Raw genomic sequence first — 27818 nt, forward strand, 5'->3', positions numbered from 1 at the left:
GGGCCCTGTGCACGTGAGGCCCAGCTGCGAGGTTCCCGGGTGGGAGTGCCTGCACGTATCTGAGTCCTGGGGCCTGGCACCCATGGGTGTGAAGGCTGCTGGCCACCTGCCCGGCTACTGCAGGGACGGGCTCACCAGTCTGACATCCTGAGTGGGCTGGGGTGGAGCAGGGATAGGTGCTGCCTCCCCTAGCCCAAGGCAGTGCCCAGGTTTATGCTGCCGTCTCTCCTCTCGCCCCGGCCCACAGGCACCACTGGTCTTGCTGAACTTGGCCGATGTTAGCACCCTGTGCAGCGCTGCCCAGGAGGAGCCGGTGCCACCCGGCCTACTAGGGAGGAGGGGGGCAATGTGGCTGGTTTCTCTGTGGCATCCCAGGGCTCAGGCATAGTCAGGTCTCCAGCTGGAGCAGGTGAGCCAGGAGGGCCTGTCCTAGAGTCACTGTGCTGGCCCCAGCTCACAGTGGGGCCCCTGGGGGCCCCTGACTATCATGACACCCTGGCAGTGCCCTCTCCCCTGCAGCCTTCAGCCTGGTGTCTCCCTAAGGCTTCCTTGGGACCCCAAGGGCAGCCCTGTTTCCCGAGTCGACACTGTGACCCACCACCCACTCTCCTCAGCCCAGGGGACCCCGCTCTGTCCCACCCTCCCTACCTCACCTGCAGGGGTGGGGAACAGGCAGTCCTCCAGGGTGACTGTCCCAGGACAGGATTTCTCCATCAAGGGCCTGGCTGGTGTGGGCAGCCTCACCCCCACCCTGGGGAGGCCTGGGGCTCCTATGGCACCAGGGCAGCAGGAGGCTGGGGGATCAGGTGAGGCCTCTGCTCCCCACCAGTTGCACCCCCCCTCACCCCAGCTGTGCTGACATCTGCTCCCCAACTCAGATGTGGGTCCTGGCCCCCAGCTCCATGATAGAGACCCCCTATCAGGAAAGGCGTGGGGCATCCAGGGCCTGTAGGCAGGGGCTCCGCCTTCCCTGGGGCTTGTATCCCACCATCTGCTGTCCCCAGGTCAGTGCCCTTCTGGGCAGAGCTGGTGGGGGCCAGTGGGCTCCTGACCTGAGCTCGGGGTCAGTGGGACCTGCTGCACCCCTCACTCCACTAGCCCCTCATGCCAGCTCTGGAAACACTGGGTTGAGGGGCAGGGAAGCTCACCAGTGGCTGTGACCCTCCTGAGAAGGTACAGGGACATCCTGCCCAGTACACACTGGCTGCTGGTCCCAGCCATGGCGACAGGCAGGAGAGGACATGGCCACCTGGAGTGAACTTAGCCAGGGATACCCAGGCCAAGGGCAGACCCAGCCAGGGGCCCATGCTGCAGGGCAGAGGACTGGGGCCACCTTGTTGGCCAGAGGCTCATCTTCGGGGCTTGGGGTGTGAGTGGGGCTGCCCTGGCAAACTGGGGAGACATGTGCCCCACCCATACTGGAGGGCCCTGTTGGAGATGGGGCCCCTCCCTGGGGGCTGGGTGCCCACCTCACGTACTGGACTCCAGAGAACAGCCATTCATACAACAGAACCAGGAGGTTTTCCTCAGGGCTGTCTCCAGGCCCCGCATGCTGCACGTTGTCTCCTGGTCTTGGCGTGAAGATAGGGTTTGGAGAGAGGGGATGCCGACCTAGGCTGCCCCCCCACCCTCAGTAAGTGTCCCATTGTGTGTGGAGCCCCATCATCAGGCCGCTTTAGGGTCCCTGGAGGCCGTCACCTGCCCCTGCCTGCCTTCTTCCAGAGGTTTCCAGAATGTTTGGAGATCTCATCTTTCCGCTCCAGGCTCCCTCTTTTTTTTTGCCTCAGTAGGAGGCAAACACAAGGGACCTGAGTCTGCCCGGTGGTGGGCATTGGCCCCAGCTCGACTCCTGCCAGGGCCCCCACACACCTGTCCCGGCCCCTCCCTCCTCCATCACCTGGGCAGCAATACCTCTGGGACCCGTCCTCTCCAGCTTCCCTCTCTGAACATGCACCTCATGGCAACCTGCTAGGGACACACCTTCAGGCACCCTCCCCTCCCCGTGGCAGGGGATGCTCCTCTTCCCAGCGGTGTCTGTGTTGGAGCCCACGCCAGCCTCGGGGTGGGGGGAGGTCTGCCCCTGTTACCGAGCCTGCAGACCTGGGTGCTTGGCGTGTGTTCAGCTGGTGCCCAGCATCTCGCCCCTTCTCAGCATTGTGGGAGCCTGGCCTGAGTCTCACTGGGAGGAGGAGGGCCTGTGTCCCCACAAGGGTCACAGCCCCCACCCCCACCGTCTGCACACACGGGGTCCTGGAAAGTGAGTTCTTATCCTTGGGGATCCGACGGTGGTTCCTTTCAGCATTTTCCAACTGGGTGCAGAACCGAGGAGTTTTGGGGGGTGCTGGGCTGGTGTCTTCTGACTTTCAGGAGGGCTGGTTCCAAGCCCCTGAACACTGCCTTTGGGCCCCACCGCTGGGTCTCTTCCTGGTGCAATCCCAGGCGGACCGTGGGGAGCAGCGTAGGCTTGCGGATGTATGTACCGTGGCTCTCACCCAACCTTCGCCGGCAGGAGAGGGCATGAGGACCCTCCTGGGGCTGGAGGGGCCTTGTGAGCCCCCACCCAGGACGGGACAGGGAGCCAGGCTTCACAGTCTGGGCGCTGACCGCAGCCACCCTCCCATTCCGTCCCGGGGCTGCAGAGATGGCCAGCTCCACCCGGGAAAGGCCTTGGGTGCTGGAATAGCCTGGCGTTATGTAAGGAGCACCAGAATCCCCCTCCCACCCCCCCAATGCCTTCCTCTCTAGGATCAAGGGGGGGTGAGGGGAGACGACTCTGCTGTCCTGTCTGGGGGCTGTGGGTGGGAGGGCAGGGAGCTCAGCAGAGGCAGCCCAGCGGCTGTAACGCGTGTGAAATAGTTCAGGGCTTAATTAATTTAATTTGAGAGGTTCCTTTTCGGAGCGTGAACAGTCGTCTCTTGGGAGACGCACTGCCGCCTTCTCCTCCCTCTGCCTGGCGCTGGTGGGCGAAGGAAACCGCGGAATCTGTATCGAGAGGGCGCCGCCTGGAGGTGCCCAGCCTCCTCTCTGTCCCCTACTTCCATGGGGGGGGGCGGGGGTCCCCTTCCCGACACCCGGAGGAGCGGCGTGGCTGTGAACCAGGAGCCGGGGTGGGCGGTGAGGGGGGGAGGCCTCCCCGAGAGCGGAAATGTGGGTGTACTGGCGAGGACCGTGGAGAGGCTGCCGCGAAAAGCTGGGGGCAGGGCCAGGAGCCAGGCGTCCCGCCCTGCCCGGGAGGAGGAGAAGGGGTTTGGGGAGGGGAGGCTGAGAACTGGGGCACCTGCTCAGCCCACTAAGCTGGGGCAGGAGCAGGAGGCGCGGCTGGAAAGGAGCGCGGGGGCGGGGGCGGGGGCGGGGGCGCGGGAGGAGCTCCGCCGGGACCGGCTAATGAGGGGGAACGACCGGCGCTTTGATGTCTGCGCAGCCCCCGCCCCGCCGCCGCTGGCAGCCGGAGTCGGCGAGTCCCCTGCGGCGGCCGGGGGTTGGGGAGGGGTGGCCTCGCAGCGGCGCGTGTGTCTGCGGAGCCGGGGCTGCGCGTGCGGCGGCGTGTCTGCTGTGGGACCCGGGGAGCCCGGGGTGAGGGTGCTCGCGGAGCCCCGGAACCCAATCCTCTGGTCCGGCTTTTCTCGCTCCCCGGCGCCGGACCCGCCCTCTGCCTGCGTGGAGGGGACTTTGAAGCCGGAGGAGCGCGCGTGGGGCCCGAACCCGGGCTCGGGAGGGGAGAGAGGTAGCAGCTGAGGCTTGGGCTGGGGTGGGGCGGCCCCCAAACCTTCGTTCAGCGCCTGGGCGCCCGTGTCACTGGTCTAGGCTTCCGGCCGCTCTCCTCCAGTCGGAGGGAGGGAGGGAGGGTGTCTTGGGTGTACAGGTCATGGCCTTGTTACGACCCCCAGGGCTAGAAAGGCTCGGGTCTAGGCCTCAAGCCCAGGGAAGAGCTGGGGTGTGGCTGCAGGAGGCGCCCCAGGGGCGCTGACCACCGGCTTCCAAAGGCACCCAGGCTCAGGCGCCCACAAGCTGTGGGCCGGGAGCAGGTCCCCTGCTGTCCCTGCGCCCTGTGGGCGGGGCCGCGCCGGCCCGGGAGGCCCTGTCCAAGGTGCTGAACTCTGCTCAGGTTGTCTCTGCTCCCGCAGACGCGCCCCGCCCTCAGTGGCCCTGGGAAACGAACACAGTGGGCCCCTGGGCTCTCGGTTTCGCCCCACTTCCTTGCCCGGCGCGTTGTTAACTCCCCAGGCCTGTACACAGGGGGCGAAGGGGTGCAGTTCGTGCCTGCACCGGCTGGGGAAGCGACAGGGCAGGGCTTGTGCAGGCTTCCGCCGGACCCCTTGTGCAATGGTGGGCAAGTGGGCCTGGATGTCACAAAGGCTTGGCCCAGCCTGCTTTCCTCTCTGAAAAAGAGAGCAGGGCTGTTGTGAGGATCAGCGAGGATACTTGGGAGCCTTCGTTCTGACCAGCCATTGCTGGAACAGGTGGCCCCATCCAGGCCGGACCACTGCGGGAGCCCATGTGCCCCAGGGTCAGCCATGGCTCCAGGCTGAGTGGTCTGCAGCCCACAGGCTCAGAGCCACACCTTCTGGAATCAGGCAATGGTGAGAACCAGCTGGGCCTGCACTATGGCTCCTGCAAAGGTGGCCACACCCCTCCCCCAAGTCCTGCCCTCAGTGTCTCCAGGCTGGTGCTGGGTGGAGAGCCCACTGGCTGTTAGGAGCCTGGGACACACTTTTGCTGGGTGTGGGGGCACGGGCGGCAGCTCCTATCTCAGTGAGCCACCTGAGCACAAGTTCTTCGGCCAAGTCCTCGTGGGGTGAACAAAACGTACTGGGAGTTTTCCGGTGAAAGGAAACTCAAGGTAAATACTCGTGTGAGTTCAAAATGCCCACAGTGGGCTCCACAAACGCCACACACCTGGTCGCTGCACACAGAGCCTTATTCTTTCTGTTCCAGAGGCTGGAGTCAGCAGGCTGCTTCCTTCTGAGGCTGTGAGGGAGAGGCTGGCCCAGGCCCCGGGCCCAGCTCCCGGGGTTCGCCCTGAGTCTATGTCCTTCTCCCTGTCTTTCTCCTGGAAGAACTCACTGCAGTTAAGGCCTCTGTGTGCAGAGGATCTCGTAAGCCAGCTCTGTACACAAGGGCACATTCGGGCAGTCCAGGGACTAGGACTTGGACGCATCTTTTTGGGGCCACGCACTCCATTTGTGGTTGGGACCCCAGGCAGGTCCCTCAGCGTCTCCGGGGGCTTAGGAAAGGCTCAGCTAGCTGCCAGAAGCCCTCGGCCATCATCCAGAGCTTGGTCACCTGGAGGCCCGTTGCAGGACCAGCAGGAGCTCCAGCAACTGGCTGTCCCCTCCATTCCTCACTCCAGTCCGGGCACAGAAGGAGCTAGTCCTGGGAGCCAGGCAGGCCCTTGCTGTCCCCCAGCAGTTAACTCCCCCACTCCTCTCTCACCTGAGGGGAGCTGGCCAGCAGGCAGGGGTGGAGGCAGACCAGGGGAGAGGCCGTGGTCTTACCACTCCCGCCTGGGGCCGCTGGGCCCACTTTAGTGAGGGCCGTGGTGAGGGCACAGCAGGAGTCAGCGGGCTGGGGGTCCTGGCCGGGGCGTGGGGTTGTGGTCCCTGTGGGGACAGTGTCCTCGGCAGCAGCTCCTGGGACACTCAGGTCCCAGCATGGTCAAGGGCAGCCTGCAGGCTGCGAGCTCCAATCCAGGTCGCTCAGCAGAGGCTGTTGGGGGTGGAGGACTGGGCCCTGTCCTCCCCGCAGTCCCGTGGCCCTCTCATCAGGGCAGCAGCGCTGCGTCTGCCCCTGCCTGCTCCCTGAGGCTTCTCCCCGGTGCCCACGCGCTGCCAGGCCAGAGGAAGCCGTACTGGCTCCTGGCGGCCCACTCTGCTGACTCACTTTTCCAAGAGCCAGTGCGGTCACCCCTCCAAGGAGCCCAGGCAGGAGGGGTGTCTGCTGCGCTTGGTGCAGAAACTGCCCCCCAACACCCCCACGGTGAGGCTTGTGAGGTGGCGGAAAGTGGGTCACTGTTAGCTGTGCTCGTGGCCCCGGGGAGCTGGCCACGTGGTCCCAGAGGCACAGCTGTTGGGGGGGCTGGGGAGGACAGAGTCTGCTGTCCCAGGAGTCAATGACGCTCAGAGTGGTCCTGTGAGCATTAGTGGCAGGACCCGGAGGCCGCTCTGCTCCTCCTCCTGGCTCAGCAGTGGACTCAGAGCTGGGACTCTGGCACATCCTGTCCCCCATAAGTCTCGGGGTGCTGCCCTCTGGTCACCCGTGCCCAAGGACCAGCTGACACGCAGCCAGGTGCCTGGTGCACTGTACAGCGAGGTGGCCTGTGGCACTGACGTGCATGGCCCAGGGGAGGACAGGACTTGTCTGTGACAGGAGGAAATGGGGGTGGGGGGGAGGGGCGGGAAAGGCCAGAAGGACTTTAGGGACAGAAACTCCAGGGCCCTGGAGCGCAGACCCCACTGGGGTAGGGGCAGGTCTGTGGCTGGGGAGGGAGGGCAGGTGAGGGATTGGGGAAGGGCTGTGACGGGGCCAGCCAGTGGGTGACAGGACCTCTGCTGGGCTGTCACGGGGACTGTGTGGGGGAGAAAACAAGGGGGAGATGGGGGGCAGGTTTGCGGAGCTTTGAGAATAACTGAGGCAGAAAGAGGGCGGCCCCAGGTCTGCCCTGTGTTCCTGGAGGCCTCAGACTCCAGGCCAGCTCTCTCCTTCAGCGGGTTCCACACCCCACAGCGGGCGCTCAGGGAGACGTGGTCTAGAGGGCGGTGATCTGAATGGGGAAGGGCTTTGCCGGCTGTGGAGGAGCCTCGGCACCTGTGTGGTCACCTCACAGGACTCTGCCAGCAGGCCAGGTGGTTCCCAGGTGCCGAGCAGAGGCCACCGGGTTGTCTCGGGGTCACAGGGCCGGTGGGTGTGGGTTTCCATTGGTGAGGACCTTCCAGGCCTAGCCAGACGCCCAGCACGTGCAGCACGCCGGAGACCCGCAGAGGAAGGTCCCAGGTCACTGTGCTGTGTTGTCACTGTTCCTTCAGGCTGTCCCACAGGACAGGACACAGGTCAGCTTCAGAGAGGAGGCACCAGAAGCTAAAAGCTCTAAGAAGACAAGGGGCGAGGCGGGTCAGGCCCCTCTCCACACGGCTCTTAGCCTTCGGGGGTACGAAGCCCTCACTGGACAGACTCCAGGCCATAGAACCTCCTCCCCCACCTGTTAAGGGGCAGCTGGGAGGGTCCTGGGGGGCAGGGAACATGGGCCATCTGAGGGCCTGGCCCAGGCAGTGGGCTGGGAGCTGCTGTGAGTGTCTTTTGGGGGCAGTAACTGTAGGAAATGCACCCCAGTCCTCACCCAGGGAAGCGGCCAGCACTCGGAAAACCCCTCTTCCGAGCACACCAGCCGGCGCAGACTGCCGCGGCGCCTCCCACAGTGTGACATGGTGTACTTTCCTCTCTCCATGTGAGCCTGTGTTTGCTATAAAGGCAATAATTAGAGATAAAACACCAATTGGATAATGAGCCTGAGCACTTGGAGGGCTAGGTGATTAGGGCGGCTGTGGGCTTCCCCAGCAGGAGCTGCTTCTGCCCGCCTGAGGCTGCAGCGACTCAGGAGGCTCCTGTGGAGGACCCCCCACTGCCTGTCCCCAGGGACTGGCTGGGCTGCTCGGAACCCACCCGTCCTGCCCCAGAGATCCCGGCTGTGGGGGACCAGGACACTCAGGGCTGATCTGCCCAGGTGGCAGGGAAGCCTCACCAAGGAGGGGCCCCTCTATGCTGGGCTTTGAGGGATGTATAGGAGTCTGCAGGGCAGGGAGGCAGCAGGTGGATGAGAATGAAAGCAGGAGGAAGCCACCAGAGTTCCAGGACACACCCAGCCATGTGTCCATGAGCAGCTCTGAGGGTGCCCACAGCATGGGGCTCATCCAGGGCACCTCACTCGCTGTGCCCTTTGTCCTCCCCACCTTTCTGTATACCAGCTGGTGACACAGCCTCCGCCTTTCCTTATCTGTGAAATGGGTGCCGGGGTGTGTTCTGCTCAGCAGACAGCTGTTTCATTGGTGGCCTCTAGCTTCCTGCTTCCGGAGGGTCCCCAGCACTGCTCTTTGTCTCCCTGTCAGTTTGAGGCCCAGCGCTTCCTCTTCTGGAAGCAGGAAATTCCCCACACGTCTGTGACGTCTGCCTCCTGGGGACCCTCGTGGAGCGTGTGTGAGTGCGTTCGTGTGCATGTGCTTCCTGCGCAGGCTGGGCGCTAACCAGCATCCTCCGCTCGGTCTGTCCGTTTCGGTGGCATCACAATTTCCACATCTGTCCAGTAGCTGCTGACCAGCCGTAACTACTCTGCACTGTTTGGGGACATGACATTGTTCTTCATGTTCTGCTACATGAACAGCCCTGCAGAGCTGGCCTAGGGCCAAGCCGCCTGCCTCACGCTCCCGCCTCTGCCCTGTGGGGTCTCTCAGGAACCCACCTCATCTAGCACCCTCCCTGGGCGCTGAGGACTTGCAGGAGCTTGGCTCTCTCAGGGAAGTTAGTGGCCTTTGCTTCCTGTCACCGCTGTTCCCTGGTTCCTCTTGGCCTGTCAACCTGTTTTGGGGACTTGCCAGACAGTTCTCCCTCTCACTCTGTCTTGCTCCCTCCTGTTTCCATGTCTGGGCCAAGGACCGGAGGAGGTGCCAGCCCTGTTGCTCCTGGAGGCAGTGGAGTCCCCAGGCCACTGGCTCTGATGGGTGGATGGTGCTGCCTTCTCCCGCCCGACCTGGAACCACAGGGCCACTGAGCAGATCAGAGGCCACCAGGGAGAGGCCCAGGAGCCTGCTGCCCTTCACAGCAGGGGCCTGGCTCAGCGAGCAGACCCTGTGGGCATCAGAGCTTCAGGGCCCCCTACCCTCAAGCCTGGTGCTGTGCCTCTGGGGGGCACAGCCTCATCTCTTGGCCACAAGGCAGAGGCTGTGGCCGCTGGAGGAGGCCTCCCTGCAGGAGGCTGGGAAGGAGGCGTGGGCACGGGACACACCACAAAGGGCTCACGAATTGGTAACTAACCGCCCCCCCACCCCACCCCCCAGTGTAAAAAGGGGCGGAGACAAACCCAAGCATTTGGAACCTGAGGTGGGTGACGATGACAAGGGAGGGGCTCTGTGGGGCCACCTTCTGAAGTCGGAAATGACAGTGTGGTGTCCCTCAGCGTTCACAGCGGGGAGTCCTGACGTGGTCTGCACCCCTTAAAACAGCCTAAGTCACCCTCAGGCTGCAGTGCCGTGGCTAACAGGCCCCCCAAATCAGGAAGGGGAGGGCAGGGTGTCTGGGGCCTGAGGCCACAGAGCAGTCCAGCAGGGGGCAGCTGGCAGGGGGCTGGGCGCTGCTGGGAGAGGCTGGTGGTGGCCGGTCCCTGCACGGAGGGGGCAGGAGGAGAGGCAGGCACCCAGCTCTGCCCACATGACAAGGAGGCCAGGGTCCTCAAAGTGTGGCCAGGAGAGCAGTTATGGGGGAGTCCCCCCAGTGGGGGCTCCAGGCGGACAGTGCAAGGCAGGCTGCGGTGTGCTGCCCTGGATGACCGTGGCCTGCCCTGCTGTCTCGGGCGCCTCTGTCCAGGCTGAAAGGAGGGTGGCAGAGGCTGAGCGTGCTTGGGGGAGGGGCCTGGGTGGGGCCTCCTGAGCCTGAGGGCACCAAGCTCCCCTGCAGGGGGCATCTGGGCAGCTGAAGGCCCGGGGGAGGGACTCAGCGTCACCCACATGGGAACTGGGTGTGGGGGTGGGGGGCAGAGCTGTCCTGGGCTGTGACCAGGGAGTGTGGGAGGGCAGACAGTGGCACAGGAGTCCAGCTCAAGACACACTGAAGGGCAGGGTGGGGCAGAGGCCAGACCTGGAGGGGCTGTGGTCGGGAGTGAGTGGCATCCTTCCTGGTCAAGCCCCCCCACCCCCGACCACTCTGGGGTGGGGCACAGCTGTGGATCCTCAAGGCCTTGGGTGGGTCTGACGGGCTTCTCTCCCCACAGGCCTCGTGAAGCTGGGCATTCACTGTGTCACGTGCCAGAAGGTGGCCATCAAAATCGTCAATCGGGAGAAGCTCAGTGAGTCTGTGCTGATGAAGGTGAGCGGGGGTGGGGGGGGGCGGGCAGGCAGGGCCAGTGGGGTGGGAGCTGGCCCTGCGGTCAGTGCCACAGGCAGGCCAAGGCTCTGCTGCAGTGAAGGGACCCAGGTGGGTGAGGACAGCACTCTGCTTAGGTGGGGGAGGGCCAGTGACGTCGTGAGGACCCCTCTGGCTGCTGAGGGTAGAGGGGGACTTGGGCGAGTTCGCCTGGGGAACCCCGAGGGACCTGAGGTGGGTGGTTTTAGGGGAGGTGGCGGCTGCTGGGCTGGGCGGGGCAGTGCCGGTGGGGCCAGGTGGATTCTGACCTGCCTTGGGGAGCACTTGGCTGAGGTCCTGGACTCCGACTGGGACTCTGAGATGTCCAAGTGGAGAGACAGGAGCTGGGGGAAAGGGATTGGGGATATAACTGGGGCCCATCCCCCCGAAGGCCTGGCAGGGACCACATGCAGCTGGGCCAGGGGCCTGGAGGTGGCCCTGGCACCGTGGGGCTGTGTGTGATGCCGTGTAGGCCAGGCCATCCCACAGGTGGAGACCCTGTGGCTAGACTGGCCCTGCCCCAAAGCCCCAGCTGCACCCAAGAGCCCACAGCGGTGCCCCCAAGGGGCTGCCCCACACCTCCCCTCTGTGTTCCCAGCAGCCAAGGCTCCTGGGGAGGGGGAGGTCGAGGCCGGGGCCCATGCCCCACAGGCAAGCACGTGTGATGCCCTCCTCCTCCGCAGGTGGAGCGGGAGATCGCCATCCTGAAGCTCATCGAACACCCCCACGTCCTCAAGCTGCACGACGTTTATGAAAACAAAAAATATTTGTAGGTATTGCTGGGTCTGGAGAGTTGGGGTGGCCAGAGTGGAGGCCGAGGGGCCTGGGGAGGAGACAGGCAGCCCCTCGGGCGGTGGGGCCAGGCAGGGCGGTCTCAGGAACAGTCCTGGGCAGTGGCATCACTGCTCCTTGACCAAACACCGGGGACTCACAGAGCCACCACCTTGAGCCACTATGGGGGACAGGGCTTCCTGGAGGCGTGGCTGGGGTAGGGGTCAAGGGGCAGGGGTCCCAACATGGCACGAATGGCCAGCTCCAGTGTTTAACTGAGGATAGGTGACGTGACGGAGCTGCCCCATGTGGGGGCCTTGAGGAGCAGGGTGGCTGGTCATGGTGTTGGGGCCGACACTGGTGAGCCGCAGGAACTCAGCCACCATCAGAACCATGACAAGGGCACCGACAGACACACCCACTGGCTTGATAGCGGCTTGTCTTGCAGTACCTTGGTGATGTCCCATGAGTTTGGGAGGCAGGCAGGAGCTGGGGCAGGCCTGGCCCACCTCTGTGTACAACATGCAGGACACCGGTTACCACCTCGCTCCTGGCGAGATACTTTTGAGGGCGAGGGGCAGAGCACTTGGCTCTGAGGAGGCCACCTTGGGGGCAGGGGGTGGACAGGAAGCAGGGAAGGTTCTAGGACAGTGGTTCTCAACCTTGGCTGCACATTAGAATCACCTGGAAATCTTTTTAAAATCCTGATTCCTGGGCCCCATCCTCCGGAAATTCTGTTTCTTTGTTATGGGGTGGGGCCACATCATTAGTAACAAAGAAACAGAATTTCCGGAGGATGAGGCCCAGGAATCAGGATTTTAAAACGATTCCCAGGTGATTCTAATGTGCAGCCAAGGTTGAGAACCACTGGTCTAGGAGGACAGCCCGAGGAGGGAATACAGCTCGGGCAAAGGCCTGGTGACGGGAGCAGGATGCCTAGGATGAAGGTGGACAGGGGGCTGGTCCAGGTCCTGCTGGGGCCAGCCTCTCCCACGGGGTCAGGAGTCCCAAGAGCTCAGGGAGCCTGGAGGTGCAGTAGCAAGCCTGGGTCACGGAGGCCAGGGCACCTCCGGCCTGTGCTGTGCCTTGGCGTTCCTGCTCCCCCCCCCCCCCCCCGCCCTGAGTACCACCCAGTGCCCCCTGCCCTGTGTCTCCAGCCCCTCCCCCTCTCCTCTCCACAGACAGACTCCTTATGCCCTGAGGGTGCCCCCGCCCCCCCTCCCCCCCCCCCCCCCGACCTCTTGAGTCCTGCAGGACCAGCTCTGGAGACAGCCGGTCCCGTGGCCCACACCCTCCTCCCCACCAGCCCCTGTCCTGTGCCTCTCCCCCTGCTCTGTCCTCTCCTCTCGTCCCTCTCCCTCCTGAAAGCCACTGCTGCCCACTAGCAAGTCCTAGGGGAGTCTGCACAGGCCCCGGTCCAAGCTCCTCTGAGGCCCCACAGGCTTCAGTGCCCACGAGTCCCAGGTCCCCCATCCCCGAAACCAGCCCCCACAGGCTCCACCAGGGGCTCGGACAGAGGCTTCTCACTCACCACCTTCAGAGGGGCTCAGGGTCTCCCCGCCACCATCCCCCAGTGTCTTCCTGCCCTCTACTTCCTGACCCTTCTCGCCCCCCACCCCCTGCACCTCCAGCCCCTTTTTCCACCCGCTGGCCAGGGCTCCCTGAGAGTCCCTGTCTGACTTGTCCCCCTGCTCCGGGAGCCCAACCTGGGCTGGCAGGGCCCGCAGGACCACGCACCAGCTCCTTGAGGGTCAGCAGCCACAGTGCCCCACTCACCTTGGGGCCTAATGGTCCCTCAGCGGGAGGGCCAGGTGTGGCCCTGCTCCCAGACCCTGGCACCATGGGCTCCTCCAGTCGCTGCCCTGGAGGCAGGCTTGCCAGGCGGGGGTCGGGGGGAGGATGGGAGGGGGCAAGCGGGGGGCCCCCCATGCCGAGGATGGCCCTGAGGTGGGCCAGCAGGCGTGTGCACCACCTGAAGCCCGCCCGTCCCCGCAGATACCTGGTGCTAGAACATGTGTCTGGTGGGGAGCTCTTTGACTACCTGGTCAAGAAGGGGAGGCTGACCCCCAAAGAGGCCCGCAAGTTCTTCCGGCAGATCATCTCAGCGCTGGATTTCTGCCACAGCCACTCCATCTGGTGCGAGCCGCCCCCACGTGACCCACGCCTAGCTGTCCCGCCAGCAGACACCCCTCTGTTGGCCCCAGAGCAGGTGTGGGGGAAGCAGGGAGCGGGCGGGATCCCTGCTCACGAGCCTGGGGGAGCACGCGGTGCGACCTGAGGCTCCCAGTCCCTCCATCCCAGACCTGCAGCCAACCGCCAGGCAGGCGACTTCCGATTGGCTGCCTGTGACATCACCAGGCTGTGCTGCCATTGGCCGGGTGCCGTGTGGGTGGGGTTTGGGGGAGGGACCCAGGTCAGCCTCCGCTGCCTCCCTCACAGCCACAGGGATCTGAAACCAGAAAATCTCCTGCTGGACGAGAAGAACAACATCCGGATCGCGGACTTCGGCATGGCATCCCTGCAGGTGGGGGACAGCCTACTGGAGACCAGCTGCGGGTGAGTGGGCGCCCCGGCCGGCCACCCGCCATCCGCTGCCCCCGCGCCCTCTCCGGGCCACCGCCGGTGCTACCAGGCCCGCGGGTGGCTCAGTACTGTGGTCCCCTGGAGGCCCGGAGTGAGTAGTCTCCGTGGCCAGGGAGGTCCAGGCCCCAAGCGCCCGTCCAGCACCACACAGCCTGGGCTGCAGGCAGGACCCTGGTTCCGCTCCTGGCGGTGGCTCCGATGTGCGGTGCTGTGAGGGGGCTGCTGGTGACCCGTCTGGCCCCGGGCGAGCAAGCTGGTGTACCAGCCTCCTGCTCCGTGCACTCCCGGCGGTGGTGCTGGGTCGGGACCCCAGTCCGTGACGCGGTCCTTCCTCTGATGTCTGCCTTCTTGGACCAGGCCGTCTGGGCAGCCTAGAGGTGGCAGAGCCCTAGACTCCTAGGCTGGTCTCCTCCCTGAGTAGGGGGGGGTGGGGGGGTGGCAGCAAAGCCCCTTGAGGCTCCCGGTGGGGCCTCCTTCTGGGCGGCGTGTGCTGGGGAAACGGCACCTCTCTCTCGATGTCCACCTGCTGTGGTCCTGGGGCAGCCTCGAGGTCATGGCTGGGCGGACAGCGAGCCCCCAGCCTGCGCCCTGACGGCTGCTTTTGCCTTCAGGTCCCCCCACTATGCCTGCCCCGAGGTGATTCGGGTGAGTAGTCACTACGCGCCCCTGTCCCTGCCTGTCCAAGGGGCCTCACCCCCGCCCTCGCGGACCCCAGACCCTCCACCTGGGTCCCTCATTCTCCACGAAGCCAACCACACCGCCCCCCGCAGGGAGAAAAGTACGACGGGCGCAAGGCGGACGTGTGGAGCTGCGGGGTGATCCTGTTCGCCTTGCTGGTGGTGAGCCCGCGCCGTCCACACCCTGCTCCGCCCTCCCCCGTCTGCCTCTCCTCCCCGCTCGTCCCTCCTCCCTCACCCTTCCATCTCTGTGCCGCCCCTCTGTCCCGCCCCTCCTGCCCAGTCCCCCGCCCCACGGTGACCCCGTCCCCGGCCGGCAGGGGGCGCTGCCCTTCGACGATGACAACCTGCGGCAGCTGCTGGAGAAGGTGAAGCGGGGAGTGTTCCACATGCCGCACTTCATCCCCCCAGACTGCCAGAGCCTGCTGCGCGGCATGATCGAAGTGGATGCGGCGCGGCGCCTCACGGTGCGTGCGGGCGCGGAGAGGGTCAGAGGGTGCGGGGCTACACTTCCAGGCCAGACTTAAGGGCCCCCAGGGGTAGAGGTTCCATCTCTATGCCACCTCCCTGGGAAGGGAGACTTGTGCCTGCGAGTGTGGTACAGGGACCCCTGGGTGTGCGGGCTATACACAGGCGTGAGTGAATGCACAGCTATGTGTGTGCACAGGTGTGTGCGCGCACAGGTATGAATGTGCATATGTGTGAGAGTGCATGCAGTTTGCACGTTTCATAAGTGTGACTGCAAGTGCATGAGTGCAGGCACAGTAGTGTGCACATACACGTGTACACAGGTATGTGCACTCATGCACATGAGAACGTTCATAAGTGTGTGTGCCCCTGCATGGGTACAGTTTGTGTGTGCACATGCATGAGTGTCTGCACAACTGTATTTCACAGGTATGTGCACATGTGTGCATGCACACAGATGCACAGGCAGTATTCACATGTGTGAGCATGTGCCCAGGTGTGAATGTGCATGGATATGTGGGTATGTGCACAGGGGCCTCCTGCTGGCTGTGTCCTGCAGGTGTGCCTGGGAGACCAGCGTTCACCAACTCTAGCACCGTCCCTCAGCTTCCAGGCCAGCCCTGACAGTGGACACAGCTCATCATGACACTGACCATGGGGGGTTGGATGTTCTGAGGGAAGTCCCACTTCTGAAAGAAGCCCATAGGCAGCCAGGACTTAGCTGGTACCAGGATATTAGATCCCCAGGGCAAGGGCAGCAGGACTCCCCTGGACTGGTCTTTCCAGGACAGGGGTGGCCTGGTGACCAAGAGGCCATCTCCCAACCGCCCCAACCCAGCTGTCCCCAGGCTGGTGGAGAGGCACTTGGAGAGCGGGCCTCTGAGCCCCCTGCTCTCACCTGCACCCCAGCCCCACCCCGAAAGTGGGCCACCCCTGGCTGCCTTCTGCTCTCCTCCCTCAGGCCTCCTTCTCTGAGCCACCAGGGGCCCCCTGCCTCCTACCCATACCTGCAGCCCCCACCATCCTTTCCCTAGACTGGCATTTCCTCTTCCACTGGGGAGGCAGGGTCAGGGGGCTAGTCTGGAGCCTCTGGGAACGCGCAGCCCCTCCCCATTTTCCTCCATCCCCACCCTCTCCCCTCTCCTCCCCCTACCTTCCCTCCACGTCCTCTCCCTGCCCTCCCTTCATCCTTCTTCCCTCCTCCTCCCTCCCCATACCCTCCATCATCCCTCCTCCACTCCCTCCCCTCTTCCTGCTGGCTATCTTCCTCCACGATGGTCCTCTCCACCCCCCCCAGGTGCTCCCAGCTCCTGCTCCCTCTGGCCTCCTAACGTGGGCTCCCTGCTCCCTCCATACTAACTTCCTGTTTCTCTCTCTTGTAGCTAGAGCACATTCAGAAACACATATGGTATATGTAAGTAGCTTTTCCTCCCACTCATCGCCTGCTTTGCCTGTCGCTGCAGCCGGAGGGCCTGCTAGGGAAGGCGGGGGGAGGACCCAGCCCAGCGCAGGCCTGCCCCCAGCCTCAGCCCAGCGCTCAGGGACTCCCGGCATGCCTGCGCTGGGCACAGCAGCGTGCAGGAGGTGTGCAGGGGCTGGGACAGGGAGAGAGCAGCAGGACTCAGGGTCCCCAGGAAGGGCTGGGGGGAAGGAGCCTTAGGCCTGCCAAGGTCAGTGACCACTGGTGGTGCCCTGTTGTCCACAGAGGAGGCAAGAACGAGCCTGAGCCAGAGCAGCCCATCCCCCGAAAGGTGCAGATCCGCTCACTGCCCAGCCTGGAGGACATTGACCCCGATGTGCTGGACAGCATGCACTCACTGGGCTGCTTCCGAGACCGCAACAAGCTGCTGCAGGACCTTCTGTCTGAGGAGTATGTCCCATGTGGGGTCCTGCAGGCAGCAGCGGGGGATGGTGGGCTGTGGGAGGGAATGCTGTGGCCCTAGGACCACCGTCCGGCAGTGGACACCATGCTTGCTGACCCTTCTCGCGCCCCCCCCCCCCACCCCCAACAGGGAAAACCAGGAGAAGATGATCTATTTCCTCCTCCTGGACCGGAAAGAAAGGTACCCCAGCCACGAGGATGAGGACCTGCCCCCCAGAAACGAAATAGGTACAAAGTCCCAGGGAAGCCTGGCCCCACACCAGCCCTGCCAGATGCAGCAGGCTGCCCGGCCTGACCCCTATCTGCACACAGACCCTCCCCGGAAGCGCGTGGACTCCCCAATGCTGAACCGGCACGGCAAGCGGCGGCCTGAACGCAAGTCCATGGAGGTGCTCAGTGTGACAGACGGCGGCTCTCCGGTGCCTGCTCGGCGGGCCATCGAGATGGCCCAGCACAGCCAGAGGTACATGCCTCCTGGGGGGACCCAGTGCCCTACTTGCTTGTGCCCTGGCCTGATCAGTGAAGGCACCCCCTCCTGAGCTGTGCTGGGCCTAACTCATCTCTGCGCCCTGGCCCTGGGGCTGGGCCGGCTGCACTGGGCTGCACGGGCTGAGCTGGGCAGGGCTTTGCTTTGTTGGCCTGGGCTGGTAGGCCACCCTGGACTGGACTGGGCTGAGCTGGGCTTGACTGGGTTGGGCTGAGTTGTATTGGGCTGACCTGAGGTGGAATAGACTGGATCGTAGTCCAGCTATGCTCAGAGCCAGCAGCCTAGTCCCCACTTAACCGCTGGTCCCGTGTTTGGGTCCCCTATGGCTGTGCAAGGGGCATGAAAATGGAATTTTGGGGGACGATGAGCAGATCTAGGCCGTCCCAACAGATCCCCCTGGAGGAAGCAGACATCCAGGCCCACAGTCACAGCTGTGAGGCCCTTGGCCAATCCTCACCTGGCGCTGTTAGGTTGAGGTTGAATGTTCTTGCCCAGATGGGGGCTTCAGTTGTCTGCCCCACCCCCTGGGGAGCACCATGGGTGGTCCAAGCAGCCCCAGCTCTCTCTGGTCAGCTGGGTGCTGGAGCTGGCCAAGCCTCCCAAGGAATTTACCATCAAACAAGGGAACCACAGGACAGCCGGGCCACCATCAAGATTAAACTGGGCTGATGGCCCACAGCCCCCTAGTGGTCCTAGGTCCTCCCAGGGAACCAGCTGGCTCAGCCTCTATCCAGGTCTCCAGACAGCTGTGGCTCTGGCACCAGGTGGAGCAAGGGGAGGAGCAGGGGGAAGGTTTCCTGCTGGCCACACTCCTGCCCAGTGCCACACCTGCCCTGCTTGTTGTGGGCATACCTCTTCTCAGCCCAGCTCCCCAAGCCTGGCCCTTGGCTTCTGGCTGGAACCCGGCGGGGCTGGCTGAGTGCTGACCTGGCCCTCCCTGCACCAGACTCCCCACACCCTCCCACCCCACCTGCCTGGGCCTGGGGTAGGGGCTGGGAGGCCACCCTGCCATGGCTTCTACTCTGCTTCCCAGGCCTGGCTGCCATGGGCTGCTGGGTGCTAGGGTGGGTTGGTGTGACCCAGGCTGATGGTCACCTGAAAGCCCCTTCCTCCCAGCTCCTGGCCTCTGCCTCCTCTTCTGGCCATAGGGTGCTGAGTGACAGTGGGCCTCCTGCTGGGGCTGATGCTGTGCCCCTTGAGCTCTCCTGCTCATGTCCCCTGGCATCTGTGTGCCCTGCGCACAGCTAGGAGCTATGTGGTCTGGCCTCCAGGCCGTCTGGCGGCGCTGTGGCAGTAACTCTGTTTTCTCGCTTTGTTCCCGCTGTAGTAAAGCAATGTTCAGTAAAAGCCTGGATATCGCTGAAGCCCACCCCCAATTCAGCAAAGAAGACAGGTATACACCCTGCCCACCCACCCCGCCCCCAGCCCCCCAGGCGACTCGGGCCTGGTGGCAGGGCTGGGCCTGAGGCTCTGGCCTGCTCCCCTTTGGCAAGGGAACCTTCCAGAAGCCGGGGGAAAGGCTGGGTCAGGCCAGGCTGAGGCCCAGGAGGAGTGGGCTACTGGGCGAGGCCAACGGCCAGCCCAAGAGGGGCTGGGAGACCCACTGTGCTCTCCCTGCCCTGGGCCCCTGAGGGGTTGCAGGTGCGAGGCCCCATCTGGCCCACCTTAATGTGGCTGGTGGTGGTCCTGGTTAACCTCTCCTTGGCCGGCGCTGTCCCCTGGGTCCTGGGGCCACCATGCTGCCCACTAGGGCCTGAGTGGAAGTGGCAGCCAGAGGCGGCTCAGCCATCCCGAGCCCATTGCAGCCTCCCAAGTTGACGGCAGGAGGTATGCTGGTCACACCTGGCCTTTGTGAGCCCCCTGCCCTGCACCTGCAGGGCCCACTGCCTGAGGGTGACATGGTTGGGCCCCCACAGTCTCGCCGCCCCTGCCTCTGGGATGCAGGTGTTGTCCTGTCTAGGCAGCCATGGCTGAGTCTCCAGAAGCTGCCTGCTGGGCAGGAGGGCGTGTGGACGGCTCCCACCCCAGCCTCGTCTTGCCCTTTCTCCCCTTGCTGCTCTCTGCTTCCTTGTGCCAAGCCACAAGCTTGCACTGGCTCGGTGGGAGGCCCCAGGCACTGGGCCTCACTGTGGCTGTTGGGGGGCACCAACTGGGACTCAGCATCGGAAAGCTTTGGGCTGGGGGACTGGGGCAGGGTCAGTGCTGAGTGACAGTGGGCCTGGGTCAGGTGGGAGAGTACGACGGTCATGGCCATGGGGCCCCAGCTCACAGGTGCTGGTGGAGTGGCCAGGAGCCAAGGTCCGGCCAGCATGGGCTCCATTCCTCCCCTAGGCCCAGGGGCCAGGCCAAAGGGTGGCAGGCGAGACCCCTCTCCAGGCCATGCTGGCCGGGGTGGGCAGGTGGCAGGGCAGTCCACCATTCCCGTCCTTTCCTAGGGCTGCATCAGCCCCCAGTCCCATTCCTTTCCCTAAGGACCGCAGGTGTGGTAAGTCCCTGCAGGCCGTGTCTGCCCCAAGGGGGCACAGCTGTGTGCCTGTCTCAGCTCGGCACCCTGGGTCCAGCTATGCCCAGGCCAGGCCTGCAGGCCCAGTGCAGCCTGTGGTGAAAGAAGATCAGTGTCCACCCCAGCCTCGTCTTGCCCAGGCGCTGGTCATGCAAGTGAGGAGAGGGCCAAGGGCTGGCCTGCTGTGGGCAGCTCTGGACCAGGCAGGTGGGCTGTGGGTGCCAAGGGGCTGGCTAATGCCCAGCTGGTGGCCCTGAGCCAGCACAGCCTTGGGGGTCAGGTGGTTCCTGGCAGCTGGAGAGTGGAGAGGGGCCTGGCACAGGTTGGGTTCAATTTCCAGGAATCTGCAACCTTCCTCATCCCTTTGCCCACCTGAGCCCCTGCAGACACTGGCAGAGGGCTCCAAGGCTGCACCATGGGGCTCCGATGGGGGTCCCAAAGAGGCTGCAGGATCTCTCCTGATGAGGACAGGCAGGGTGGGGACAGCAGGACAGTCCTGGGCACCCAGGCCTCCTGTGGGAGGAGAAGCTGTGCGCCTGTGGCCCGTCTCAGCTGAGCTCCGCTCTGCACCTGTGTCCCCAGGTCCCGATCCATCAGCGGCGCTTCCTCAGGCCTCTCCACCAGCCCACTCAGCAGCCCCCGGGTGAGTGACGCCCCCTCCACTCAGGCTCCCAAACCGAAGGTGCTCGGGAGGGGCCGGGCGGCCCTGGAAGAGGCCCCGCCATTCCCACCTGCTGGGGGCCACGCGTGGTGCTGCCGTTCTGCGGCTCTGGCTGCTCTTGCTAACTGCACGTTTTTTGTTTTGTTTTGTGTGTTTTCTTGTGTGTTACTTGTTTTCTTTCGTGGCAAATGCTCCGCCCCCACATGCCTGCACCCGTGGGTCTTCCTGGGGTTCTGTGTGCATGTGGGTGGGGGGCACGGATGCATGGCTGACTCCTGCATGGCGGACCCACACCACTCCCTGCCCTCGGTGCCTGCCCTGTAGCCTGTTAGGAAGTTTGTGCTGCCTCCCCCTCCCCCTGAACTTCCCTTCGTGGCCTGCACCCTGGCCACCTCCATGGAGCCCGAAGTTTGTCAGAGCGCCTCTCGGCCTGGACACGTCCTCCCTCCACAGGCCGCCCCGCGGCCCAACCCCAAGACCCAAACCTTGCCAAGCAAGGCCAAGCTGACCGACAAGCCTCTGCAGGGCACCAAGTCCAACCCACTCCCAGCCAGCACCCAGGCCCGGCACCCTGTCCCTGGCGGCCTTGGCCCCCAACTGGCCCCGCCCCTGGGGCTGGCCCCTCTGCCTGCCCCCACCCGGCTTCTGCTCACTGGGACTGAACCAAACACTAAATCTGTCCCCACCATACAGGTGACCCCTCACCCCTCTCCAAGGGGCAGTCCCCTCCCTACCCCCAAGGGGACGCCAGTGCACACGCCCAAGGAAAGCCCAGCTGGCACACCCAACCCCACACCGCCATCCAGCCCCAGCGTTGGAGGGGTGCCCTGGAGGACAAGGCTCAACTCCATCAAGAACAGCTTCCTGGGGTCACCTCGCTTCCACCGCCGGAAACTGCAGGGTGAGCTCGGTGACGGCAGGGCACAGGCGATGAGCGGGGCAAGTGGAGCACTGCTCATCCTGGCCAGCGGGGTGAGTGGAGCTAGGCAGGGGTCACCCTACCAAAAGCACTGGATCATTCCCAGGTATGCTAGACTGGCACAGGCCTAGGCAGCATCACAGATTTCCACTGTTTACCAGTCTGCTCAACCTGTGCCTGGGCCCACACAGTGCAGACCTGGCACCCAGTGGGCACAGCCTTGGGAGCCCTCCTGGGACCCTTGCTTCTCCTCAGCCCAGTGGCCTCCTCAGTACGGGCTGCCTGAGGCCCAGGGAGGAGAGATGGCCACTGGGTGGGTGTGGACATGATGGTCACGAAGCCCACAGGGTAATGCAGGGAAGCCTGCCCCTGTGTGCTGGGTGCTGAGGGTCAGTTGACAGTGGCTGGCTATCTGGACTCACCAGCCCCACTGCACAGCCAAGGGGTGAGGCGTGGGGCCCAGTGCCAAGGGGCAGTCCCCTCCTCACCTCCAAGGGGATGCCGGGCACACACCCAAGGAGAGCCCAGCCAGCACACCCAACACCTGGAGGGACAGCAGGACTGGCTGAAGGCCAGAGCAGGCCTAGCCTGGTTTCAGCACCAGGGGTCAGGACAGCTCCCAATGGCCCAAGGCTCCCAAGGCCCCAACCAGGAAGGCGCCCGTAGATAGTATGTGGGTGCTCCATAGGACCCCCCACGGTGCAGGACCTGTGGGGAGGGCATAGTGGTCACACCTTCTCTCTCTGTCCTTCCTGTGCACAGTCCCAACGCCAGAGGAGATGTCCAACCTGACCCCGGAGTCCTCCCCAGAGTAAGTGGCCGTTGGAGCAGGTGGGATCTGTCAACCTCCTGCCTGGTGCTAGGATGCCAAGAGCACCGGCGCAGGGTACCCTCCCACATAACAGGCCACGGAATCCACAAGGGCTTCCGGCTGAGCATCCCAGCCCACAGGTCCTTCTCCCTTTCTCCCTGTGGCCCCTGCTGCCGCTGGTCCTCTCCTCCACCTCCTGCCTCAGCTACCTCCTCTCCAGCGTGCACATCTCGGAGCCTCCTGCACTTTGAACACCAGGCGGGGAGCAGGGCCTAGGATGGTGGGGGAGCCCTTAGGGGACAGTTCAGTTCTGCTCTGAGCCACAGCCTGGGAGAAGGGCCTATGTTGGCTGGAGGCAGTACGGCATAGCCACTCCTCGGAGGGACTGCTGCATACGTGCTGAGCCCTGGCCTCCACACGAGGGAGCCACAGGGGCCCGGCTTGCTCACACTTCAGACACAGCGTCTGCCCTGGATGTGCTGAGCATGGGGAGGCCTCCAGTACTGGTCTGAGGTGCCTGCTACAGGGGTTTCCACCAGGGAAGGGTGCTGGGCAGAGCAGAGCCCAGAAGGTGGCCAGACATGTTGGGGGATGGAGGATCTCAAGGTGAAATCACGGTGCAGGCGAGGAGGAGGGATAGCCAGCGTATGGGGTGGCCTTGGCCAAGGCCAGGTGCAGAGTGACTCTCGGATCATCATCACATGAGAGGAAGATGCAGGGGCCGTGGGAGCGATGGGGAAACAGGGCCACCGCCCCCCACCCCACAGAAGATCTGCATACGGAAATGCCCCCCACTCAGGGTCTCCAGCCAAGTCCTGGAGAGACCTGCGCAAGTGCCCGCCCTCCCTGAGGCCTCGGCTCCCTCGTCCTCGGGTGGTGGTGTGAACAGGAAATGCGGTGTAGACACAGGGCAGGGCGTGGGGGGCTGCGCTGGCAGTGAAGGCAGTGGGGCCAGCTGTCTGAGAGAGAGAAGTTGTCATGGTGTTGTGCATGTGGGTGCAGGTGTGAGCCCGGAGCTGCTGGGTTAGGTGGATTCTGCAGTCCCACTGGTTGCATTCCTTCAGTTGCCAGTCTCTGCTGCCCTGAAAAGCCTTCCCAAACTTGCCTGCAGTGTAACTGCTGGACTTTCAGGGAATTTACAAAATCACACAGTCACGTGCTGTGGCTGATGGCCTGTGCCCCTCTATTCCATTGAGGCCCATGGGGCCTGTCCCTGCCCAAGAGCCTGGTGGGAATGAGCAGGTGCAGGTGTCCCCGGAAGCGGGGTGCAGTGAGCCCCCCAGAGCCTCCTGCACAAGACAAGCTCCTGGTCCCAGGACATTCCACCTGCAGCTTCTAGGAGCCCTGCGTCAGTCAGGGTCCCTGAGGAAACCGAAACCAGGAGGGTGCGGGTGGGTGTGCACATGATGCTAGCGGGCCTGAGACTGGGGTCAGCAGGCGGGAAATAGAGCTTGGGTGATGTCGCAGGCTGGCCTGCAGGACCTCGCTGGTAACAACTACCACGTCGATAAGATGTCTTTCAAGAAGCAACACCCAATGTTGGACCAGACAGGCCAAGTTGACACCTTGAGCTACCGTCACAGGCCTGTCCCCACACACCCTCTATTAGCCTTCCCAGCTCAGCCAGGCTTCTTTCAGATCCGGGACTGTTCAAATCCCTGGTGTCAAAGTACAAAAAGCCAGTTTTCACTGTAACTCGTCTGCAGAAGGCACGAGCCCCAGCTGTGGGCTCCAGGCCCGGCGTAGTCCTGGGTGCAGCATTGTGCAGCTCAAGCCAGCAGCCCGCACTCGCTCAACATGGCAGACAGCCAGGGAGCTGAGGTGGCTGAATGAGGGTGTGGGTCTTCAATGTCCTCTCTTCACATCTTCTGTTGGGATTCCTGCGCCGGGAGGACAGGGACACTGTTGGCAGGTGGGTTGGTCATTGTCACAGCAGCTGAAGAGTGGCTCTGGAAATGGGCAGGAAAAGGGAAGCTGTCACACAACCAGGAAAACTGTTGGCTGTGCCCAGGCCAGTGTAGAGTACCTTGGAGTGCCCTACTAATGCCATGGGCCTGGCTGCTGCTTCTCATCACTGGACAGGTAGAGTGGTCATGTGTCTACACTGTAGCTGCAAGGGAGGCAGCAAGAAGTTGGCCAGGGTTTGCCAGTCATCAATGGCTGCATGACAAATGAATCAAACACATTGCACCGTAAAACGGTGCATGCTTGTCCTCTCAGTGGTCAGGACCAGCCACACTCAGCTGGGTGCTTGACTTTAGAGATGACAGGCTGTGGCCTTCATGGCTGCACAGGAGCAGGAGCTGCTGCGAGCCGGATTCAGGTCCCCGTGGGCCTCTCACCAATTGGTCCGTTTCAACAAAGCAGTGAGAGGGGAGTTAGACTTTGTGGCCCGATCTCGGAGATGACTTCCACTTTTCCACATTCTCCTGTCAGAAGCTGGTCACTGGCCCACCCACACCATAGGAAGGGCCACACAGGCATGAATCCAGGAGGCAGGGTGGTGGGCGTCTATCCCACACTGTCACGGGGAGGGCTCCACCTCAGGGCAGCCCCAGACCAGGACACAGTGACCAGGTCAGCATTGACGACCAAGGAGGGAGGGTGGCCCTGAGCGCAATGGGGTAAGGGCTCATGTGAGAAGGTGCTGCCAGCCTGGGGCTCTGTGGGCTGCATCCCTGCCCTGCCCAGCAGTCCAGTCCCATGGAGTGGCCTGGGCTGGGGTAGCAGGGAGGCAGGCAGCTAGGGCCACCAGTCCCTGAGGGCGGAGACAAGAAGGGTGGCCTGGGGAAGCTGAGGTTGCCCCTCTTCTGCGCCATGTCTCAGCCATTTATAGCCAAGCAAGGGTGCCTGGCCTGCCCCAATCCCACCCCAGCTCCCGCATGCTCCTGCTCCCCTCACAGCCCCCCCTGGGTGGGGGCCACTTTCCTCGATGAGGCTGTGGGACTGCCGCACAGCAAATCACCCCAGGGTCATGGTGCCATTCCCTTCTGGTTGGGTTCCAGTGGGTGCTGCTGGGCCCAAACAGGGGGGGAGGATGGAGTGTTGGGCCCAGGGCTGTGGGATTAGCAGTAGGGTTATCGAGTCGGGCATGGGTGGAGAGATCAGGGTGTGAGTGGAGACAGGGACAAGGCAGGTCGAGGTTAGGGTGGTAATATCAGGGTGGGCAGGGGCACAGGGTCCAGAGCAGGGTGAATCAGAGCTCAGGAGGCAGTCGGGAGGTCAGCATGGTGGGGTCAGGGGCAGGGCAGGCCTGTCCCCGAGGTGTGAGCAGCCCTTCGCTCCACCCCGCAGGCTGGCCAAGAAGTCCTGGTTCGGGAACTTCATCAGCCTCGAGAAGGAGGAGCAGATCTTCCTGGTCATCAAGGACAAGCCCCTGAGCTCCATCAAAGCCGACATCGTTCATGCCTTCCTGTCGGTGAGCCTTGTCCCGCCCCAGAGGGTCCATTCACTGGAGGACAGACACTGTCTCTGCCTGCCCCGGGGGTGAGGGGAAGGGGACCCTGGAGGAGCAGGTGTGGGCCAGGCAGGGACATGTGTGGCTGGTGGGTTGAGGTGTTGACAAAGCAAGCCATGCTGTGAACAGGTCCCAGGCTGGGCTGTGATGGAAGGTAGCACTGGGGACAGGGATACGCCCCGAGGGCTGATGCGCAGGCAGCCTCAATAGAGGGACCTCTACCGCATCCTGGGGATGTGCCAAGGCCTCGGGAACAGTCCCCAGGGGCCTGTTTCCTGAGTGCCCTCTGCATGCCCCACATGCTGCCGGCCTCCTGCAGCCCCTGCCTCCCACCGAGACCTATAGTGCTGAGGGGGCTAACTGGGCCTTCTATGGGTTCCCTTGTCTTTGCCAAATCACCAGGCACAGGGAGCAGAAAGCCCTGAGGGTTTTCTTCCAGATTCATGCCAGGGGGCCCCAGGATCACAGCTTAGGGGAGATCCCAGGATCACCAGAGAGGGTCTAGCTGCTGCAGCTCCAGCCACACCACCAGGTGGGCAGAGATTGCCGGGGGTTTCTCTGAGCCCAGTCTCAGCGGCCCCTGTCACCGGCTGCCACCCAGGTTCCCTTAGGGCTATGAGGACAGCGGGTGCTCCTCCCAGAGGTTCAGGGGCCAGGAGAGCCCAGAACCAGGCAGGGGTCAGCCTCACGCTGGACACAGGCACACTGTCCCCTTTGACTCCCCTGTACCCTGCTCTCTTCCTTAGGGCCCAGGTCTGGGCCTCTGTCCCCGCTGACCTCACCCTATGATCTCCAGGCCCCTTCTACTGTTCCTGGAACACCAAGAGTCCCTCCTGGTGGGGCATGGACTCAGCCACTGCCCTCTAATGCTTCCCAGTATGGCTGGCCCTTCTGACCTCGGGTGCTGGGCATTCCTGGGGGCAGAACCCTCTCTTGGGGGGGACCCTGAAGCAAGATTGCCTGCTGAGTTTGTTGTGACCAGTTTCCTTTGTTGCCCAAAACCCAAATACCCAGTGGGTGTCGACCAGGTGCAGAGCCTCAGGCACTGTTGTCAGCGATGGCCCTGGCCTTGGCCTCAGGTGTCTGTTCCCAGTGCCAACAAAGGCTTCAGCCTTGGTGCCCTGTCCTCACTGCTGCTCTGAGGGTCCCCCTCTCACCTGCATGTTTACTCATCGCTCCTTAGAAAGCCCTACCCCGGGGTCTTGGTCAGTCCTGCTCTTGGCTCTCATGGCCACATCCCGAGGGCCCTGCTGGTGATGGCCTCCCCAGGTGGAGGCTGGCTGCACCCATTTCACAGATGAGGCTGGAGGGGCTGGCCTGTGGGTCCCAGTTAAGGAGCTCAGGGTGGGGGCTGGGTCCCTGTTCACACCGAACTGCCACTCTGCAGATTCCCAGTCTCAGCCACAGCGTCATCTCCCAGACCAGCTTTCGGGCCGAGTACAAGGCGACAGGGGGCCCGGCAGTGTTCCAGAAGCCTGTCAAGTTCCAGGTGGACATCACCTACAGCGAGGGTGGGGCAGCACAGAAGGAGAACGGCATCTACTCTGTCACATTCACGCTTCTATCAGGTAAGCTGCTGGGTCCAGGGCACGGGCTCCGGCCACCTCGCCCAGGCTTAACCCGCTGTCTCCCCCAGGCCCAAGCCGCCGCTTCAAGAGGGTCGTGGAGACCATTCAGACACAGCTACTGAGCACACACGACCAGCCCTCCACCCAGCACTTGTCAGGTGAGGCGGCGCTCAGCTCGGCCGCCCTGTGGGCCATCGAGTGGGCGTGCCCCTCCGCCGCCCCCCAGGGAGCAGGGCCTCCCCAGCACAGCGGGCCAGCCCGAGTCTGCACACCCAGGGAGGTAGGGCCCAGCACACCACACTGAAAGGCACCTCTTGTCCACTGTAGAACCCTCCCCGCCAGCGCCAGGACTAAGCTGGGGTGCTGGGCTTAAAGGCCAGAAGGTGGCCACCAGCTACGAGAGTAGCCTCTGACGCTGGCAGGTAAGGTGTCCCGCCCCACCGCTGGGGCAAGGAGGGGGCTGCAGTCATGTCCTCTGGCAAGAGCTAGGCTGGCCCTGAGAAGGGCGCCCTGTGCCCACTCACATGGCCAGTGGCCAGCTCCCGGCCCTTGACAAGCCGTGCAGGTCCAGAGCCCAGGCTGAGTCTCGGGGCACAGGGCAGGCTGGCGAGAGCAGGCCCCGGGAGAGCAGTGGCCAAGGTCCTGCCTGGAGCCCTGGCCCCTTGGGATTCCCCCACAGCAGCGCCCTGTGAGGGCTGTGGCCCTGGAGCCTGACATGTGGTGGGGTTGCTTGCCATCTGCCCTCCCTGAGGCCTGTGACTGTCTGGCCTTGAGCAGGACAAAAGGGGCCTCAGGCCCCAGTCAAAGCAAGGGCTCCCCAACTGGGCCTAGAGAAGCCATCCAGGGAAAGGGGCTCCCAGGCCCGAGGGTCATGCCTGGTGGGGGGTGGGCTGCACTGGTATGAGTGTGTGAGCCCTGCGTGAGTCG

At 63.9% G+C, this 27818-nt stretch overlaps 1 protein-coding gene across 16 annotated transcripts in view; it reads left to right on the forward strand.

Moving 5' to 3' along the window:
• Positions 1-27818, forward strand: part of BRSK2 (BR serine/threonine kinase 2) — a 50208-nt gene that overhangs the window by 17749 nt on the left and 4641 nt on the right. For 6 of the 16 annotated variants that reach the window (XR_011472950.1, XR_011472951.1, XR_011472952.1 and 3 more), the window contains exons 2-20: positions 9974-10068; positions 10788-10873; positions 12871-13011; positions 13315-13431; positions 14070-14103; positions 14229-14297; positions 14456-14602; positions 15986-16017; positions 16309-16473; positions 16616-16713; positions 16798-16948; positions 18300-18365; positions 20058-20118; positions 20830-21037; positions 21818-21866; positions 25161-25284; positions 26711-26891; positions 26960-27049; positions 27219-27313. Coding sequence is in view for 12 of the 16 variants with exons in the window: in XM_070427730.1 (XP_070283831.1) it covers positions 9974-10068; positions 10788-10873; positions 12871-13011; positions 13315-13431; positions 14070-14103; positions 14229-14297; positions 14456-14602; positions 15986-16017; positions 16309-16473; positions 16616-16713; positions 16798-16948; positions 18300-18365; positions 20058-20118; positions 20830-21037; positions 21818-21866; positions 25161-25284; positions 26711-26891; positions 26960-27049; positions 27219-27304 (2000 nt within the window). In the remaining 4 variants the exon portion in view is untranslated. Of the gene's footprint in view, positions 1-9973; positions 10069-10787; positions 10878-12870; positions 13012-13314; positions 13432-14069; positions 14104-14228; positions 14298-14455; positions 14603-15985; positions 16018-16308; positions 16474-16615; positions 16714-16797; positions 16949-18299; positions 18366-20057; positions 20119-20829; positions 21038-21817; positions 21867-25160; positions 25285-26710; positions 26892-26959; positions 27050-27218; positions 27314-27818 lie in introns of those variants that run through there. The other 10 variants (XM_070427726.1, XM_070427727.1, XM_070427734.1 and 7 more) reach the window with 4 other exon arrangements.

Source organism: Myotis yumanensis, unplaced genomic scaffold (genome assembly GCF_028538775.1).
Source record: "Myotis yumanensis isolate MYYU_CA2020_CCGP unplaced genomic scaffold, mMyoYum1.0.hap1 SCAF_10, whole genome shotgun sequence".
Lineage (NCBI taxonomy): Eukaryota > Metazoa > Chordata > Mammalia > Chiroptera > Vespertilionidae > Myotis > Myotis yumanensis.